Source organism: Paralichthys olivaceus, chromosome 24 (genome assembly GCF_024713975.1).
Source record: "Paralichthys olivaceus isolate ysfri-2021 chromosome 24, ASM2471397v2, whole genome shotgun sequence".
Lineage (NCBI taxonomy): Eukaryota > Metazoa > Chordata > Actinopteri > Pleuronectiformes > Paralichthyidae > Paralichthys > Paralichthys olivaceus.
The window spans coordinates 13,735,301-13,754,139 of record NC_091116.1 but is presented as its reverse complement, the minus strand read 5'-3'; the positions used below and the strand labels follow the sequence as shown (position 1 = coordinate 13,754,139).

At 44.6% G+C, this 18,839-nt stretch overlaps 3 protein-coding genes and 1 long non-coding RNA gene across 19 annotated transcripts in view; 3 read left to right on the top strand and 1 right to left on the bottom strand.

Moving 5' to 3' along the window:
- The window catches only part of tns1a (tensin 1a), a 69,927-nt gene that overhangs the window by 25,970 nt on the left and 25,118 nt on the right, over window positions 1-18,839 (bottom strand). For 14 of the 16 annotated variants that reach the window (XM_069520809.1, XM_069520801.1, XM_069520805.1 and 11 more), the window contains exons 4-6: window positions 4,949-4,987; window positions 3,543-3,584; window positions 345-394 (exon numbers count right to left, since the gene is read on the bottom strand). In XM_069520809.1, coding sequence (XP_069376910.1) covers window positions 345-394; window positions 3,543-3,584; window positions 4,949-4,987 — 131 coding nt within the window. Of the gene's footprint in view, window positions 1-344; window positions 395-3,542; window positions 3,585-4,948; window positions 4,988-16,478; window positions 16,709-18,839 lie in introns of those variants that run through there. The other 2 variants (XM_069520808.1, XM_069520802.1) reach the window with 2 other exon arrangements.
- On the top strand, window positions 6,160-7,449 carry LOC138406959 (uncharacterized). The gene is made up of 2 exons (XM_069520829.1): window positions 6,160-6,296; window positions 6,380-7,449. Exons 1-2 carry the CDS (start codon window positions 6,285-6,287, stop codon window positions 7,349-7,351), a joined length of 984 nt encoding a protein of 327 aa, XP_069376930.1. The 5' UTR covers window positions 6,160-6,284; the 3' UTR covers window positions 7,352-7,449.
- LOC138406961 (uncharacterized) lies at window positions 8,573-8,997 on the top strand. The gene is made up of 2 exons (XR_011240350.1): window positions 8,573-8,715; window positions 8,799-8,997. It is a non-coding gene; the product is annotated as an uncharacterized lncRNA (long non-coding RNA).
- LOC138406958 (interaptin-like) lies at window positions 9,027-11,091 on the top strand. The gene is made up of 2 exons (XM_069520816.1): window positions 9,027-9,806; window positions 9,912-11,091. Exons 1-2 carry the CDS (start codon window positions 9,066-9,068, stop codon window positions 10,992-10,994), a joined length of 1,824 nt encoding a protein of 607 aa, XP_069376917.1. The 5' UTR covers window positions 9,027-9,065; the 3' UTR covers window positions 10,995-11,091.

Sequence of the window (18,839 nt, the reverse complement as noted above, 5' to 3'; positions counted from 1 at the left end):
TTCTTTACCAGAACTGCAGTGAATCTACTATTTAACACCTGATGTGAGAACACTTCTGAAACTAACAGAAGTCATCACAAACGTAAAGTCCTGCAGCTCAACTTTATTTAGATTCACAATGCAACACCTCTGATGATATTATGCAACGTGGTCCATCGGCCAAGCGGCCTCAGGGTTATCAGCTGGAGGGGAAACACTGAAGCTCAGCACGACAAACAATCACGTCTGAAGAATAACAGACGACAGAGTGTGAAATGAAAACTTACATTCTCAGGAAAAAGGTCAATATGCTGCAAAAACAATCATTTAGCAAAGACGATTTAGTTTATTTATTATTTACTCACCTGGACTGCTTTCTCCTGATCTCCACACTCTTACAGGACCTCGTAGATCCCTGGAGAGAACACACACACACACACACACACACAGGGTGGGGGGAGAAGATGATTCATAAGTGTGTCCTCCATCTGGTAATGATGATGATGTTACTGAATTACCATCTGACAAAACATATCAGGGAAAAGCCCGAGCACAGAAACAAACAAATGTACATTTTGTAGAAGAAGAGCAAGAGGAAGGAAAGAGGAGGAGGAGGAGAAGAAGAAGAAGAAGAAATTGTAATAGAAGAATAGATGTTGAAGAGAGAAAGAGAAGGAAGAGTGGAGGAGACGCTGCAGGACAGAAGCTGCTGATGAAGACGCACGAGAAGACAAAACAACGACACAACTCATCTTCACATCAATCATCAGAGCGAGCGCTGAGCTCCACCGCTCCAGTGGTTCAACAGAGAGAAGGTCTCTAATCATCAGAGGAAGGTTGAACACGCGCGGCCTAAAGCTCCTCATGACGCTCGCCATGACGCCGCCGTGCTGCTGCCGGCCAAACTGGTGCTGCCCCTGAGAGCTGGAGCTCAGTGGTTTGACGGGAACCAGATGTTGGGCTGGTGTTTGCTAAGTTAAACAGTCTGCTCGCACGGGGCTGCAGGGGGTGTGACGCCGGAGAGTTTGACATCACAGGAACAATCTGTTGACGTGTTGCAACATGGGAACTCGAACGCCACATGAAAACCAATGAAGGACTCATTAAGAACAATACCGAGGACTTGAATGTGTTTTCTGAGCTGGACTCTAGATTATATGATGTTAATAACACGTTAATAGTGGAGCTGGTCTAAGAGGATTTAATCCAAAAAGGAAGCAGATCTGTTAAATTCCAATTACCTGCATAAGAGCAGTTTGTACTTCCTGTGTGGGAGTGTCCTACCTTGTTAAACAGGTACCCAGAGCTCCACCTCCAGGCTGAGCGCAGGTGAGATAAACTCCGAGGCATGTTTCCAATCTATACCTCAAAACTTCACCGATTAAAAAACGACAGATTCCTGTTTCTAGAGCACTTTGGTAATCCAGCGCTGCGATGAGGAGTTCCCTCCGTGAGAGAAGATGCTTCCCTCGCTCCGAGAACGATGATGTCACATGATGATGAATCCTCGCTCTTTGCCTTCCTCCTCGAGTTTCTCCTGTTTCCTCTCCTCCCTCCCACTGTCTGTTCTCTGGAACAACTCCTCCCCCATTGTCATTATCTCCCATTATTCCTCACTCCTCCGTCTCTCTCATCTCCACTCTTCCCACTCTTGATCATTTTTCACAATAAAACAGTTTGTCAGCACGACTGTTGTGAAATTTGGTGAATGAGTCATTCAACTTTATCTGTTTCTGTGTCTGACAACATCCAGTTTTTTGATTTACAGCATCTGGAGCTACATGCATGTATCTCGTCACTCTCTATACTCCCCTGAGCCACCAAAAAATCCCCCATAATGCACTTGGGTGACCCCGAACAGCCCCCACATTGTCTCGATTATGTTCAAGATGTGGTGTTTTGATTTAAAACCACCGTGAATGTATCCTATATAAACTGCAACCAAGAAAACATGACATCAGCACCTCGCCAGTCTGTGCACACACACACAGACACACACAGACACACACACACGTGCGCGCGTATGGAAAACCCCATCATGATGATGATTCCTGGATTTAAGCACAAAGACGAGGACGCCAGGAAGAAAGTAAAAGATTTCCTTTAAATCCATCACAAACACGACATGATATGAGGATGTAACTGAAATAAAGTGGTTAATTATTTACTCATAAAAAAACAAACCTTCTTAAATTACAGAAAAAAAGACAATGAACAGCGTTTGTGTTGATATTTTAGTGCCAGTGATACTTCATTTATAATCATGCCCACATTACCCATAAGCCCCGTTGACAGACTTGTACTGTTTTGCTGTTTGTGTGTTTTACTAAAGATTTGATTTAATCCTTAAATGTTTGTATTTTTCTCATAGATACAGAGGAACATGCTCTGCTTCCTGGGGATTATATATAACTACATAAAGAAAAGAAAAGTAATGTGAAATGAAAATGATATTAAACTGGCTGTGATAGTTGTTTTTGCACAACTTTAACCTCATCTTATACTTTGTCCTATATTATATTATGTCCTGTTTCCTCGTGTGTGAATGTGCAGGACGTGAATGAATCTCCAAACAAGCTGCTGCACAAACACACCGATCTGTGTTTATGATCTGACTCTGAGTCATCACACGACTAAACATCCAGACAGCGACTGACGCAAACACAGACTCGCTGTCGTGGCTCAGAGAGGAGAGAGAAAAGTCAGGGCTGCTTTCATCTGCTGAAAATATGCAGCTTCTGGTTCCATGAAAGAGAAACGTTTAAAATCTACAAACATCTGAAACAAGCCAACGTGTTGTTCTCTCTCTGACGGCTGGCTTAAATAAACTGTTTACTTTTAGCATTAGATCTCTCCTCTCTTATTTCGCTGGAATCTCTTGATGGTTCAGCAACATCGAGCCCTGGCAGCGAGCGTTTGGCACAGACGAAGCTTAATTTACAGTGAACTGGTGAAAACAGATGTCGCAGCAACTCTTTCTCTTCCTGGAAGGTGTGAAGCGAATATGGCACCGAACAGAGGGCAGCTTAAATCTGTGCAATCAGAAAACCTGGTCGTGCCACTAAAATAAAAATAAATGTTTCATCATCATCAATCAATATGTTGGTAAATCTAATAACAATAAAAATTAATTCAATATGCATTTAAATGATTCATGATAAACACACTTTTTTAAATTGAAGTGTCAATAAAAATAATTAAGTTCTCACCTAAAAATTAAATGGAGCTCAGGCTCTGATTGGTCAGCTCTCATGTTCTGCACAGTGCTGCCCCCTTGTGCTCTCGTGAGCTCCGACAGCCAACACAAAAATAATGAACCACTGAAGGAGGCTGTAAATATTCTTGTGACATCACCAGTGTCACTTGCTGCAGTTTTTTTTCATGACTGGACGATGGGAATATGTGGTAAATATGCTGATAATGAGTCAAATTGATGATCAGACCACAACGACACAAATGCATGTGGATGATTGTTATTCCAGCGCTTTGTTGCAATAACAGCAGCAGCATTTTAAAGCATGTCTCCTGGTTGTGAGCAGTGATAGAGGAGAGGCGTCACTTACCGGTGTGTCTACATGCTTTAATGGCAGCTGAGGAGTGGGAGGCTGCAGAGAGAAGACACAGTCAGTTACTCAGTGTTTCTCTCACAGTGAGTGACAGGATGAGACGGAGACAGCGAGAGAAGAGCCAGAGTCTCTTTTATACACCTCTCTCTCCTTCTGTCCCACACACCACACTCGCTCTATTCACCTATGTCTCTCTCCCTGATCTATACACACTTTCTCCGTCTCACACACACACACACACACACACACACACACACACACACACACACACACACACACACACACGTGCAGCGTCTCTGTAAACAGACGGTTAAACAAGCTGCAGCCGAGTCCAAAGTCAATCCGTTGTTTCTGTGGACGTGGAATTTTCCTGATTCAGTCATTTCATCAGAATCAGTGGTGAAAATACAATAGGGGACAAACTGTCTGTGGTGCTGATGATGCAGGTTTGATGGACGTGAATGAAAAGTCCAGCTCGTTAAAGTGAAAGATGAATGAAGCGTCAGTGTCTCAGTGCGACGTCCTGTAAAAGCTCCTGAAGGACAGAGGAATTGTCTGCAGCTCAGTCTGGGGCAGAGCAATAAAACAATATCAGCAACGATCACAATCACATTTTCATACATGGCAACACGGCAACAGTCTAATATGTACGGATTTATAGCTTATTGTGAAAACACAATGAGGAGGTTGCACACATCGAGCTCAGATGTGTAAAATGTTTTGCTCACAAAAGAGTTTAAAGCTCCAGCGTTTACTCAGGAGCAAACTTCACATGTATATATTTATATTTATGTACATATTCTTGAACTATGGATAATGGGATGACAAAGGTGATGTCGCAGAAAACACAAACATTAAGTATTTAAGGTTTTCTGACAAACATGTCAACAATGCAGGACTTAAACTTTTGGGTTGTGAAAAAGTTTTTAATGCATTAAACACATTTGTTAGACTTCATGTATATGCACTCTCAATACATCCCTGTCAATATGATGTTGTGTCTTAATGTTGTAAGAGAAGTGCCTTGCTCAAGGGAGTCTGAGTAAGTTAGAGACGAGGGTGGAGTTTATTTTCTGCATTTGGTTAAATTCTCATCATCACCTCTAAAGCTGAAAACTCAGAAGACGTCTCATTTGCTCTGATGAGACTTTCCTGAGAAGAATCGGAGGAAGCTCTAATGGTTATAGCGTCTGACCTTTGACCTCACAGTGCTGAGTGTGTGTGTCTGAGTGTGTGTGTCTGTGTGTGTGTGTCTGTGTGTGTTTCTCCCACAGTTCCAGGAAGCCTCTCAGCGTTACGACGGGAATCTCAGGGGTCAACAAGATCTTGAAGTTTCCTTTATGGCCTCATTTGTGTTCACATTCACACACACACACACTCAGACGTGCACGAGGTTTACTCACCACCTCATAGTTGGTCGTGGTTTGACATGATGTGGTGACCTGGTGAAGAGGAAACAGAGATGAGACAACATGAACTGAACCTAACCTCTGTTCTGTCTGAGCTGAAGCCTCAAAGACGACAGAAGTTAAATTCATCGTAAACTGGAAGCATCCAGTAAAATCTAAAGATAGGGGCGACGTTTTAAAAGCGAAGCAGAGACGTTTTTGAATGTTTCCCCCTGAATGCCTCAATATTCCACAAATCACCGTCAGCAGCACAGAAATAGCCCCCCCCCCCCCCCCCCTCATTTGACCATTGCTCTGCGTGGGAAAACATGTCAGAGCCTCTCAGGGCAAAAATCACATTTGGCTCGGTTACGACTGGTTCCACTACAGAAAACAATTCACCATTGAATTACACAGTTCACAGTGTCACAGACAGGTCAACGCGTTCCACCTCGTTTTATTTAATTTCATTGCAGCCAGAGGTCAAGGAGCCTGATGTCAGTGGCGGCTGGTGAAAAATACTCTTGGTGGGGCTGTGCCGTGCCATACTCAGTCTTCAGCAACCATCTCACTACCATTTAATACAAACTGCAGGATACCAGTTCTTTGAGAAATAGTATTTATTTCATCAATAAACAAAAATAAACATGTCAGTCATATTACACAAAAACAGATAGCTAACAGTTTACTGGTACTGCACAAACCAATTTAAAAAAACTAAACTTCGAAAACTAAATCGATGTAGCCTGCAAGTGTTCAGTGCTAACTTGCTGTTTGTCATCAATCAGAATCTGGTTTTATTGCCAAGCAGGTTTACACATACAAGGAATTTGTTGTGGTGTATTTGTGCAAGTATAAATATAGAAAATATAAAAATAGGAAACAAAGAATTAAATATAAAAAATAAAAATACAAGCATCAAGGGGAGGGATTGTGGAGCATGTCTATAGTAGCTGCCTAGCTAAAGATTTGTGTATGCTCTGCAACGATGTGCATCATATAGAAGTCAACCTGATCCCAGGGGCAGCCATGTTGTGTAGTAAAATCGCCATGGAAACTGTTGCTGCTTAAAAACCTCCTTTAATGATTTTGGTGAGGGCAACCATCAAAGGGATTGCTGGCCTCAAATCTTTAGATGTCAATCAAAGGACTAAAAACTCTATAGACTGTAGAGGACGTTTCTCTGGTGCTTTGATCCACCAAACGTATAAATAGCAGACCGTCAGCTGAGAAGTCACAGTCCTCGTTTGTGAAGACAACAATCCTGACCACGGAGACAACAACTGATCTGTTCAGTAAAAATTCATCAAGACGACACTGCTCTTTTAACTACAAATCCCCTTTAACCAAAATGGACATTCCGGTAAAACATTTTTCTCTAGAAATGTATGTTCAGGTTGTGTTGAGTGGACTTCTAATAATGAATTCCATGTTTCTGTTTTTCAGACTCGTGGAGCAGTGATGTCTAAGATTCAGGCTCTGAGAAAGACGTTCAAAGACGACGATGAGATTCAGAGGAAGAAGAGGAAAATGACAGCTCACTCTGAAGTCAAGACTGGCGAACTGGCTGCAATAAAGGTTCAGGATGAGAGTCACAAACTGTGGGATGAGCGTCTGATGAGGATAAAGGAGAAAATGGCAGCTCTCCCTAAAGCCAACAATCGCAAACTGGCTGCACAGGGCAACCAAGTGAAGACTCTGGAAGAGGACACTGTGGCTCTGAAGGGGAAAATGGCAGCTCACTCTGAAGTCATGACTGGTGAACTGGCTGCAATAAAGGTTCAGGATGAGAGGCACAAACTGTGGGATGAGCGTCTGATGAGGATTAAGGAGAAAATGGCAGCTCTCCCTAAAGACTACCTTAGCAAACTGGCTGCAATAAAGGTTCAGGATGAGCGTCTGATGAGGATGAAGAAGAAAAGGGCAGCTCGCTCTAAAGCCAACTATATCAAACTGGTTGTACAGGGCAACCAAGTGAAGGCTTTGGAAGAGGACACTGTGGCTCTGAAGGAGAAGGTGGCCCCTTTAAAAAGGGATTTCAGCAGGGTTGAGCTTGTGGTGACAGAGGTGGAGGAAAGGCAAGCTCACAGCCAAAAGATTGACTCCATGGACAAGGAGACTCAAACCAGCGAGCTGCCTCAGGATGAGAATAACGCTCTTCAAGAAGAGCTGATGAAGCTCAGAACCTCTTATCAGGATGTCTGTCTTAATCAGACTATCAACCAGGAGAAGTGGAACACTGAGCTCCAGGAGGAGAACGTTCTCAGTAAGGAGGACGTCACTGAGGAGAAGTCTCTCTCCAGTGTTCTCCCAGAGAAACAAAAGAAGCCTTCACTCTGGAAGAGATTCCGCCACGCTCTGGGGTTGAGAAAACCACAGCGTTGGAAGAAGTCAGCAGCTCCATCTAACAGCACCTGAGCTGACCGTACCTTCTTCACCTGCTTGAGGACTGGCAGGGTTAATGGAGGGATTTATGAAGTGATTAAAATAAATGTTTTTCACTATTTTTACAAATACTTTCCTGGTTTTTGTGTGTTTTTTAAAGGAAACATAAACTTGAAGAGCTTTTGTTGGACCTTCGTATGGGCACAGTCATGGAAATCGCAGTTCATTAGACGTGTTAAATAAACGGTAAATTACCACAATAACATTAAAAACCACTTGAGGCTTGTAAGTATATGTAGTATGATTATGATAATAGATAAATCAATAGGTCCTAGCCCTAGCGCCCTCTATTGGCCAGCCGCCACTGCCTGATGTCGTTCTGATATGATCGGTGACTTAAACTCACGTGACACAAACATTTCCACGTGGTCCCTGCGTCAGATTCACTGACACTCGGCACAACAACCAATCAATGAGCTGTAGGTTTCATCCTGAGACACTGAGAGAAGCTGAACCAGCTGGTGTCTTATAATGTCCGACATCAACATCTGGCATTGAACATGTGGGTAAATGTGCATCAATAAAGGACGACAGGAAACACACACTGGTTTCCGTGTGTGTCACATCCTGCACCGCAGTCTATTTGCTGGTTATTATTCCATCATGACATCATCAAGTGTCTCCTTCTGTCTGACTGGGCCTTTAAAACCCAAATATGTTCATTTTATTATTGAATCGGACAAAGAACAATATAATTTCTCATTTGAGAAGCTGATTCATCAAATGAATCATAAAGATTATTGCATAAGAATTTGTATCTCAAATAAAAACAGTTGTTTCATCACCAGCAGCTCTTTTCGTGCCTTTACCATTGACGTTTTTATTTCATATTTTCTTTGCCAAACAGTCTCATGCTGAAACTGGAAGAGAAACAAAAACCTTCAGCTCTGTTTGTCCTGTTAAACAACTTCCTGTCTCCACAACAAGATGCCTAGCTAAAGATTTGTGTATGCTCTGCAACGATGTGCATCATATAGAAGTCAACCTGATCCCAGGGGCAGCCATGTTGTGTAGTAAAATCGCCATGGAAACTGTTGCTGCTTAAAAACCTCCTTTAATGATTTTGGTGGGGGCAACCATCAAAGGGATTGCTGGCCTCAAATCTTTAGATGTCAATCAAAGGACTAAAAACTCTATAGACTGTAGAGGACGTTTCTCTGGTGCTTTGATCCACCAAACGTATAAATAGCAGACCGTCAGCTGAGAAGTCACAGTCCTCGTTTGTGAAGACAACAATCCTGACCACGGAGACAACAACTGATCTGTTCAGTAAAAATTCATCAAGACGACACTGCTCTTTTAACTACAAATCCCCTTTAACCAAAATGGACATTCCGGTAAAACATTTTTCTCTAGAAATGTATGTTCAGGTTGTGTTGAGTGGACTTTTAATAATGAATTCCATGTTTCTGTTTTTCAGACTCGTGGAGCAGTGATGTCTAAGATTCAGGCTCAGAGAAAGACGCTCAGAGAGGATAATGAGATTCAGAGGAAAAATAGGAAAATGGCAGCTCGCTCCAAAGCCAACAATAGCAAACTGGCTGCACAGGGCAACCAAGTGAAGGCTCTGGAAGAGGACACTGTGGCTCTGGAGGGGAAAATGGCAGTTCACTCTGAAGTCAAGACTGGTGAACTGGCTGCAGTAAAGGTTCAGGGTGAGAGGTACAAACTGTGGGATGAGCATCTGATGAGGATGAAGGAGATAGAGGCAGATCTCTCTAAAGCCTACAATAGCAAACTGGCTGCACAGGGCAACCAAGTGAGGGCTCTGGAAGAGGACACTGTGGCTCTGGAGGAGAAGGTGGCCCCTTTAAAAAGGGATTTCAGCAGGGTTGAGCTTGTGGTGACAGAGGTGGAGGAAAGGCAAGCTCACAGCCAAAAGATTGACTCCATGGACAAGGAGACTCAAACCAGCGAGCTGCCTCAGGATGAAAATAACGCTCTTCAAGAAGAGCTGATGGAGCTCAGAGCTTCTTATAATGAGGTCTGTCTAAATCAGACTCTCAACCAGGAGAAGTGGAACACTGAGCTCCAGGAGAAGAACGTTCTCCAAGAACAGCTGGTGAAGCTCAGAGCTTCTCATCGTGAGGTCTGTCTTAATCAGACTCTCAACGAGGAGAAGTGGAACACTGAGCTCCAGGAGGGGAAGCAGGAGAAGAACGTTCTCCAAGAAGAGCTGAAGAAACTCAGAGCTACTTATCATGATGTCTGTCTAAATCAGACTATCAACGAGGAGAAGTGGAACACTGAGCTCCAGGAGAAGAACGTTCTCCAAGAACAGCTGGTAAAGCTCAGAGCTTCTTATCGTGAGGTCTGTCTTAATCAGACTATCAACGAGGAGAGGTTGAATACTGAGCTCCAGGAGGAGAAGCAGGAAAGAAACGTTCTCCAAGAACAGCTGATGAAGCTCAGAGCTTCTTATCGTGAGGTCTGTCAAAATCAGACTATCAACGAGGAGAAGTGGAACACTGAGCTCCAGGAGAAGAACGTTCTCCAAGAACAGCTGGTGAAGCTCAGAGCTTCTTATCGTGAGGTCTGTCTTAATCAGACTATCAACGAGGAGAAGTTGAACACTGAGCTCCAGGAGGAGAAGCAGGAAAACAATGTTCTCCAAGAACAGCTGATGGAGCTCAGAGCTTCTCATCATGAGGTCTGTCAAAATCAGACTCTCAACGAGAAGAAGTGGAACGCTGAGCTCCAGGAGAAGAACGTTCTCCAAGAACAGCTGATGGAGCTCAGAGCTTCTCATCGTGAGGTCTGTCAAAATCAGACTCTCAACGAGAAGAAGTGGAACGCTGAGCTCCAGGAGAAGAACATTCTCCAAGAACAGCTGGTGAAGCTCAGAGCTTCTCATCATGAGGTCTGTCAAAATCAGACTCTCAACGAGGAGAAGTGGAACGCTGAGCTCCAGGAGAAGAACATTCTCCAAGAACAGCTGGTGAAGCTCAGAGCTTCTCATCATGAGGTCTGTCAAAATCAGACTCTCAACGAGGAGAAGTGGAACGCTGAGCTCCAGGAGAAGAAGGTTCTCCAAGAACAGCTGGTGAAGCTCAGAGCTTCTCATCGTGAGGTCTGTCTTAATCAGACTATCAACGAGGAGAAGTTGAATACTGAGCTCCAGGAGGAGAAGCAGGAAAACAATGTTCTCCAAGAACAGCTGATGGAGCTCAGAGCTTCTCATCATGAGGTCTGTCAAAATCAGACTCTCAACCAGGAGAAGTTGAACAATGAGCTCCAGGAGAAGAACATTCTCCAAGAACAGCTGGTGAAGCTCAAAGCTTCTCATCATGAGGTCTGTCTTAATCAGACTCTCAACGAGGAGAAGTGGAACAATGAGCTCCAGGTGGAGAAGCAGGAGAAGAAGCTTCTCGAAGAAGAGCTGTTGAAGCTCCAAGCTTCTTATCATGAGGTCTGCAGTCTTCTGTATGCAGCTGATGTTTCCAGTGGTCAGCTCAATGGAGAGAGTAAGGAGGACGTCACTGAGGAGAAGTCTCTCTCCAGCGTTCTCCCAGAGAAACAAAAGAAGCCTTCAGTCTGGAAGAGATTCCGCCACGCTCTGGGGTTGAGAAAACCACAGCGTTGGAAGAAGTCAGCAGCTCCATCTAACAGCACCTGAGCTGACCGTACCTTCTTCACCTGCTTGAGGACTGGCAGGGTTAATGGAGGGATTTATGAAGTGATTAAAAATATGTTTTTCACTATTTTTACAAATACTTTCCTGGTTTTTGTGTGTTTTTTAAAGGAAACATAAACTTGAAGAGGTTTTGTTGGACCTTCGTATGGGCACAGTCATGGAAATCGCAGTTCATTAGACGTGTTAAATAAACGGTAAATTACCACAATAACATTAAAAACCACTTGAGGCTTGTAAGTATATGTAGTATGATTATGATAATAGATAAATCAATAGGTCCTAGCCCTAGCGCCCTCTATTGGCCAGCCGCCACTGCCTGATGTCGTCCTGATATGATCGGTGACTTAAACTCACGTGACACAAACATTTCCACGTGGTCCCTGCGTCAGATTCACTGACACTCGGCACAACAACCAATCAATGAGCTGTAGGTTTCATCCTGAGACACTGAGAGAAGCTGAACCAGCTGGTGTCTTATAATGTCCGACATCAACCTCTGGCATTGAACATGTGGGTAAATGTGCATCAATAAAGGACGACAGGAAACACACACTGGTTTCCGTGTGTGTCACATCCTGCACCGCAGTCTATTTGCTGGTTATTATTCCATCATGGCATCATCAAGTGTCTCCTTCTGTCTGACTGGGCCTTTAAAACCCAAATATGTTCATTTTATTATTGAATCGGACAAAGAACAATATAATTTCTCATTTGAGAAGCTGATTCATCAAATGAATCATAAAGATTATTGCATAAGAATTTGTATCTCAAATAAAAACAGTTGTTTCATCACCAGCAGCTCTTTTCGTGCCTTTACCATTGACGTTTTTATTTCATATTTTCTTTGCCAAACAGTCTCATGCTGAAACTGGAAGAGAAACAAAAACCTTCAGCTCTGTCTGTCCTGTTAAACAACTTCCTGTCTCCACAACAAGCTGTTTTTCCTGGAGCTTTCACGGTGGACACAGCTGGTTGGCATACAGGTGCAATACAATCCAGAGCTCGGAGCCGGTACCTGTTGCCAGACCTCCCAGCAACAGTATCACTTGTCCCCTAATTATAATATCACCTCAGAATTAGAGTGGTATAGATTTCCTGATGTTGCAATGCAGCTTCTTTAAATAGCAGTTAGGGTATCACAGGCCCATTTAGTTCTCAAAGCAGTTTGCTCGCAGGATCCGTGACGAGCCAGCGTGGCTCCTAATAGTCTGCATCAGCCTCTGCAGCACAAATCACTCATTACCGTGCATAAACATCGCTCCCTCTGCAAACTGAGTGACTTCCACTTGATTGTATTTACTCTAGTGTGTGCACATAAACATGCATGCATACGTGTGCATGTAGCGTGTCTGTTCTGGGGCTGATGGATGTTTACGAGCTGCGAGGACGAGAGCGAGCGATATCAGCGGACAGCAGACGCGGTAAGGAAGCGGCAGTAATTAGTTTGCTCCAGAAAACAATCATTGACTTTGTAATGTGATCATCATCATGTGTGTCGCAGTCAGATAAGAATCGCTGCACAGCAGGTCCCACATAGTGCGGCATGATCTGTGACACTGTGTTGAGATGCGGAGCCGTGCGTGTGGCAGATTTCTTGTGATACTTGATCTGCATCATCAAATCAGCCAGTACTTGATGTTCAGCGCCGTTTTTAAAATCTGAATTTAAATGGCAACATTTTCAGGCTCGAGTCAGATCCTCCTCGAGGCCGAGGGCAGGAAACAGATTTATGTGTCTCAAAGTATCAGTGACAGTTTAATATCTCCTGATTCCTGTTAACTGCAAATACAGCATCTGAAAGTGAAGTGGAGTCAGGAAGGAGAAGGTTCATTATAGCCTCATCTTCATCATGAAGAAATATATATTCTTCCTTAATAAGTTCTCATCTGCTCCAGTTGATGTGCTCTTGAGCAACGCAGCTAAAACCCAACAATGAAGTTTCCGGTACCAGCAGCCTGGAATGAGTCGGCTCATGTTTGCTCTTTACTGCTCCTGCACTAACCCGGGGCCGCGGCTGACATTCATACACGAGCGGCCCCAGTGGCCCCGGGGCCTCATAACGGGAGCCTCTGCCTTCATTCACAGCTGACAGGAGGTGCTGTTCTGCAGATGTCCCGACCACGACTTCCTCCAGTATCAATCTGAAGGTAAGAGAGAGGTGTAGTGACCGTGGCAACTTTAACTTTTTATTCTCTCAGAACATATTTCTGCAGATAACTCACACGAGGCGGCAGAGATCTAACACGCACACGCCATCGTCTTAATCTCACATTCCTCCACACGCCGTGTCTCAGTAAAATCCTCGACACATCGCCGTGCAACAAAGCGAGAGAACAACATCCCCTGAATTCGGCCATATATGGAGGCTGCAGCTGCAGAGACGGACTAACACGGGCTTCACGTGAGCTTCAGACGCTCAGACGGATATAAGTGGAGGCGTCTCTGAGAGGCCCCGGCCACACGCCTCAGCGTTGGGCCAGAGTAACACCTGAAATTCATCCGTCGGTTATTGTTTGTGCAGATTCATCTGTGGCATCGAGGTCAGAGAGAAAATCCAGCTCTGATATTTGATTTTGATCCGTCAAAGGTGAGAAAAGTCTAGATTTAGAGAAATATTTCAACATCTTAAGTCAAATAAAACAAATGTTGACCTTTTCTTTGACCTCGACATGCGTCCCCCGAATAACTTCCCAGCTAAGAGACCATCAGACCACAAAGAAAACGAAGGGACTCATGGAGGGTTTAGGGTTTTAAAACAGCAAGTTTATAATCTCATCAGGTCACGAGGGGCGTCTGAGGAGCTACTGAGCCAGAACAAGGAGTCAAACAAGTCACAGGAGGGGGCCCCACTGCAATCTCTACCCAGCCGAGAGGCCTCGTTAGGGGCTCGTCGAATTAGCTGCAGGGTCAAACGTCTCAGGTGAGTTTCACTGAGACGCCCTCGTCCTCACGGTGAGAGAGCGGATCAGCGTTGATGATGCACGATGTCAGAGCGTGAGTCTGGAGCACGGAGGAGGACGTCTGGGCTGCTCAGAAACGTTTACACAATGAGGACAATTTCAACTTGTTCACTGTTTCTGTCTTCAGCTTTTTTGTCTTGCTACAAATCTTCAGCCTCTAACTTCTCTGTTCACGATAATCTCTGATCTTACTTCTTGAGATGAGGTTTAAAGCCTGCGTATAAATCATGTCACCAGCTCTGATAAATAATCCTTGGCCATTGGTCCAACCACACTCAGAATTCCTCAAACACTCCTCCTGCCCACACAGCTGCTGCTGCTGCTGCGCTGAGAAAGTCATTCCTCACTTTCCAAATAAGGACCGAAGCTCAAACAGGGGTTTTAAGCATCAGCTGTTGTTGTTGGTTTACGTGGAGGGTGAATAATTCTACTTAACTGGTGGAGATGGAGAGATTTAAATCAGGAAGAAGAACATAATTAAAAAACACAACAGAAGGGTTAGAAGGAGGACATCTTATTCACACCTGATATTTTGGTTCAGACCAAACTAAAAAGCTGTGAAAGAGTCGTCGTTCTGGTTCGGACCGTGAATGTCTGGTTGCTGTTTCAGAGGCTGTGGCACAAACAGGACGTAAAGAACTTTCTGTGCACAAACAAAAAGTTGGAATAATTGTTTTTGGAACTAGAACACGTCTCCCGCCAGATGCTTCCACTGATGTCCGTCAACACACGGTATCGCAAACAACATGAAAAACACCCTGCGAAGCTCTAAATGTTTTGTCTGCGACGTGATATCAACCGAGCGACAACTTCCTGGTGAGGTAACGACCGGCTCAATCTCCTGTGGAAGGGTTATATGTTTTCACATGAGAACAAAATCACTTCCACATGGTCGACACGCCATAAATAAGCTTCAAGGAAATTGTCCGAGAGGCACAAACGTTTCAATGGTTCAGACAAAACAAAATACAAAATCTATACAAGCAGGAGGGACATGATGGCGCATCAGAGACGTTAGGTCGTTTAAACACCAATAATTTTTTTAAATCTTTGAATGAAAACCTTTTTATCTACTAACGCATGTTTTCATCATTACTGGAAGGAGCGCTGCTGATTGGTCTGTCCCGCACGGCGTTAGCCTATCAGTTCCTGTTTAATTAGGGGTGGCTGCTGGACGCTCACTCTCATGTGACCACTAATAGCAGAGTCAAGCGAGAATAAAGAAACGACACCAAAGCCAAAATCAACGGTGGACACGTCCAATAAAACACTTTCTAGAAAACAAGGCATCCTCATCCTGAGCTACATTTACTCCTTTCTTCAGATTTATAAGGAAAAGTTGGTTTTCCTCTGCAGCCGCTTGTCTCTTATTGACAGAAATAAGTTAGCAGGGAGGCTCGGGCTCGACTAACTCAGGCGTTGGCCTCTTGTGTGGTTGCAAGTTAAATGCCATCCTCCCCAGTCGCTAACGCTTTTTCAACGCTTCACCAGCACATAGTTTGGAGAGCTCGTCGTTTGTGTTCTCTTCTCGTGGAGGATCCCACAGAATATCCTCAAACTCAAAGTCAAATTGAGAGTACAGAGGATCTTCTGCCACTTGTCCGATGTGTGAAAAGGTGAAATGCACAGAAGCAGACGAGGTTTGTAACGAACGACAGACGGAAGAGACTAATCGCTGAAGAGGGATGGATGAACAGCAGCTCCACAGCATCACTCCTCCAGAACGCCGTCATGTTACGAGACACCGGGGAGACATGAGTTAGGGCTCGGCTGGCAGTTAAACAGGGTTTTTGACAAGGTGGAGAAAGTGGCTGAGCCATTTCCCATGAGGCTTATGACCGGTTTGAAGAGTGTGATGCCACAGCGTGGGCGTCGGGTTCAAGGTTACGTCACGTTTTCTAAATAAAATCCCAAAAACGCTCCAGAAAAATGTAATAACAAAGAAAAGTGTTATTTTGAGGCTGCATTCCTTCGTGCTGTTTTCACTCTTCAGCAGGAGACGGGACACACAAGCGCCACGACCTCTTGACCGCTCATGTTTAACCGCCATCCTTGTGTTGGCTGAAGGTCAGAGGTGAACACTGCCATCATCCGTCTGCATCCTCCTCAAAGGTGTCAGAGCGAAGGAGTGTGAGAAAGAGCGGAAGAATAAAAAGAAGATGTGCTCGAGCAGCTGCTCTTCTTTATCTCCTGCGATGCCGGAGCAGATGCGGGTCACCCCGGGAGAGAAAACACGTGTTTGCCTGCCGCGTTGACCGGTCGCTACGACGCTGTCGCCACAAATCACCGCTCGCCGGGTCACGGAAAAATGCTCCACAGAGCAGCGTTCCCATGACGGAGTGGAGGACTAACCTGCATCCTCAGCATGCAGAGAAAAGCAGCTGAAAATCCCCTTTGCACAAACAAACAATGAAAACACACGAAGTCTGAATATTCTTTTAAGCCGAAGAAGAATGCAAAGAATTAGAAACTGAACCAAACTATGCATGTGAAAATCTGCTCCTACCTGCAGCCCAGTGCCACTTCTCCTCTCACTCTCTCCCCCTCGGTCTTCTCTCTACCTCTGCATTCCCGCTGCCCTCAGACCCCCCTCCAGGAGAGGAAGAGGGCAAGAGAGGGAGCACCAGATACAGACGCCTTCCTCCTGCTCCTCTTCTTCCTCCTCTCACACTCAAAACAACAGCAGTAATCCCAAACGTGTGCCAGAGAGCTACTGAACTGGTCCGTGTGTGTGTGTGTGTGTGTGTCTGCACCAGGATCCAGTCTTTATTCTTCTGGCTTCACTTCCTCCCGTCAACTGCCAAGAAGTTTTGAAACACGCTATATAAGGCCAAGAAAGTGGCTTGGGGCTCATTATGATTCCGGTACCCAAAACGAGAGAGCAAAAGCCATCCGGGGGCAGACAGTAACTGTATCCCTCCCTCTCTCTCTCTCTCTCTCCCCTCTGTCTCACCCCTGCCTCCCTCTCCTTGTCGCTGTTGACACACAGAGAAGAAGAAGAAGAAGAGCGTTTCTGTTCTCGTGTCTTTACGCTGCCATGAATTCCTCGGGTCATATTTGTCAGTAGCTCATTCTGATGTTAACGTCACCTCCTCAATGTTCAGGTCACTCTGCAAAGTTAAATGTGTGAAAAAAAAGAAAAGTAAGTCCTCGATTTTCTCATTTTTTCCAGACGAATATTTATATTTTTATTTCCTTCTGATACTTTTAAAATGTGAATATTCACGTTTTGTGGCCGGAAACACTGACAATGTTCATTATGAAGATAAATATGAAGTAATAGTAAAGTATAGTAATAGTATTTCATGTTTTATATCGTCTATGTTCTATGCATTAACACATGAGCTCAAAAACTCCTTGTTATGTGTAAAAAAAAAAGAAAAAGAATTGTTTGTTTTTCCAAGTTTTCCAGACGAATCTTAGTTTCTTCTTTCCGATGTGTTTAAAAGACAAATACTGACGTGTTGGCTCTGGAACCTTGGAGTTGGTTCAGTTCTACCTGTTGACAGCAGCTGTGATCCACACACAGATAAAACGCTCAGACGGGAAAACATTTGCCGACCTCCCGTTGGGGTTTTGGACACGTTGGGGGTGAACTCGACTCTTGACCTCCAGACGAACACTGAGGTAAATTGGGCCATCAGTCATCTGCCAGCACCCGGTTATTACGCTGCCGGTACGGTTTGTCTGCCAGAGCCATCTCCCCATTCTGCATCCACGCCACTGAGGGCGTCACCATGGAGACGTGCAGCGATCGCTCTCTGATGTGACGTGCCTGCGTCGGGGAAACAGACTCGCCTCTGTGAAGGGCTGCTGAGGAATGAGGAGGTTTGGCAAACGTGTGTGTGTGTTTATGTGTGCGTCTCATCATTCTCTCCCCCCCACCCTCCCCCCGCCTCCCTCAACCTCTCCACCTCTCCCTCTCTTGTTCTACCTTTTTCACTTTCATGCTTGGATGCTCGCTCTCTTTTCGGTGCCAACATTCTTGAACGCTCCTCATCCTTGCTGCTACGCACGTCTTACTGGGATTGTGGTTTTGCTCCGTGCACTTTCTCCTCTCAGCAGACGGAGCAGAATGAAAACAGAGAACCTCAGGAGGAAAACGGCCTCTGCTAAACTTTTAAAAGGGAGTGATGGATGCCTGGTGAGGAAAAAGTAAATTTAGCAACTAAAACTTTGGACAGAGCGATATAAATAGTTCTGGGTTTTACAGTATGAGGTAAAAAGGGTTTGCAGCTCTTGTTATATTAAAGAGCTTCTGGGCTGTAGTTTACGGAGCATGTCATTTGCCAGAGGTCTAATTAAAGTCACACATCCACACATGTTAGGATGCAGATTAAGACTGGCTGCAAAAAGCTCGACCCTGGCCCTGCTTATTCTGAGATAGGAATGTGCATGAATACACTGAGAGACAAAGAAATCTTTAAAGCTTTAAAGTCAGTTAGTGAAAACAGTGGGTTTAAATTCAGACGAGGCCTCCGTCCGTCTCTGGAGCTGCTCAGACTCACATTATGTAAGAGCGAGCTGATTTCAGGCAGCGAGAGATGAAACGGGAGAATCTCAGTCTCCTCACAGCGAGAACATCCCCAGGATTTTCTCCTGTGCGACAAAGGATCTATGAGATCTAAAAGTAGAAACGCAGCATGTGACCAGAGCTGCTCAACAGGGCTGCACTTTTTATTTCTAAAAAAAACAACGAGGAAGCACAACAGAGGATAGAAAGTTTACTGCACGAGGTGTAAAAGGACGACCAGCTGTTTGCATCAGCAGGAGTAACCTCCTTTCTTTTTCATATCCCTCACACCCTCTGTGATTTTATTCCTGGACCGCTTCACATCTCAGTCGTCCCATTTCGCTCCCGCTCCAA

Bases quoted from the DNA above. Each gene is read 5' to 3' on its own strand.
- LOC138406958 (XM_069520816.1), top strand. From the start codon at position 9,066: ATGAGGATGAAGGAGATAGAGGCAGATCTCTCTAAAGCCTACAATAGC. The intron at 9,807-9,911 runs GTCTGTCAAAAT...TCTTATCGTGAG, and splicing joins TCAGAGCTTCTTATCGTGAG to GTCTGTCTTAATCAGACTAT.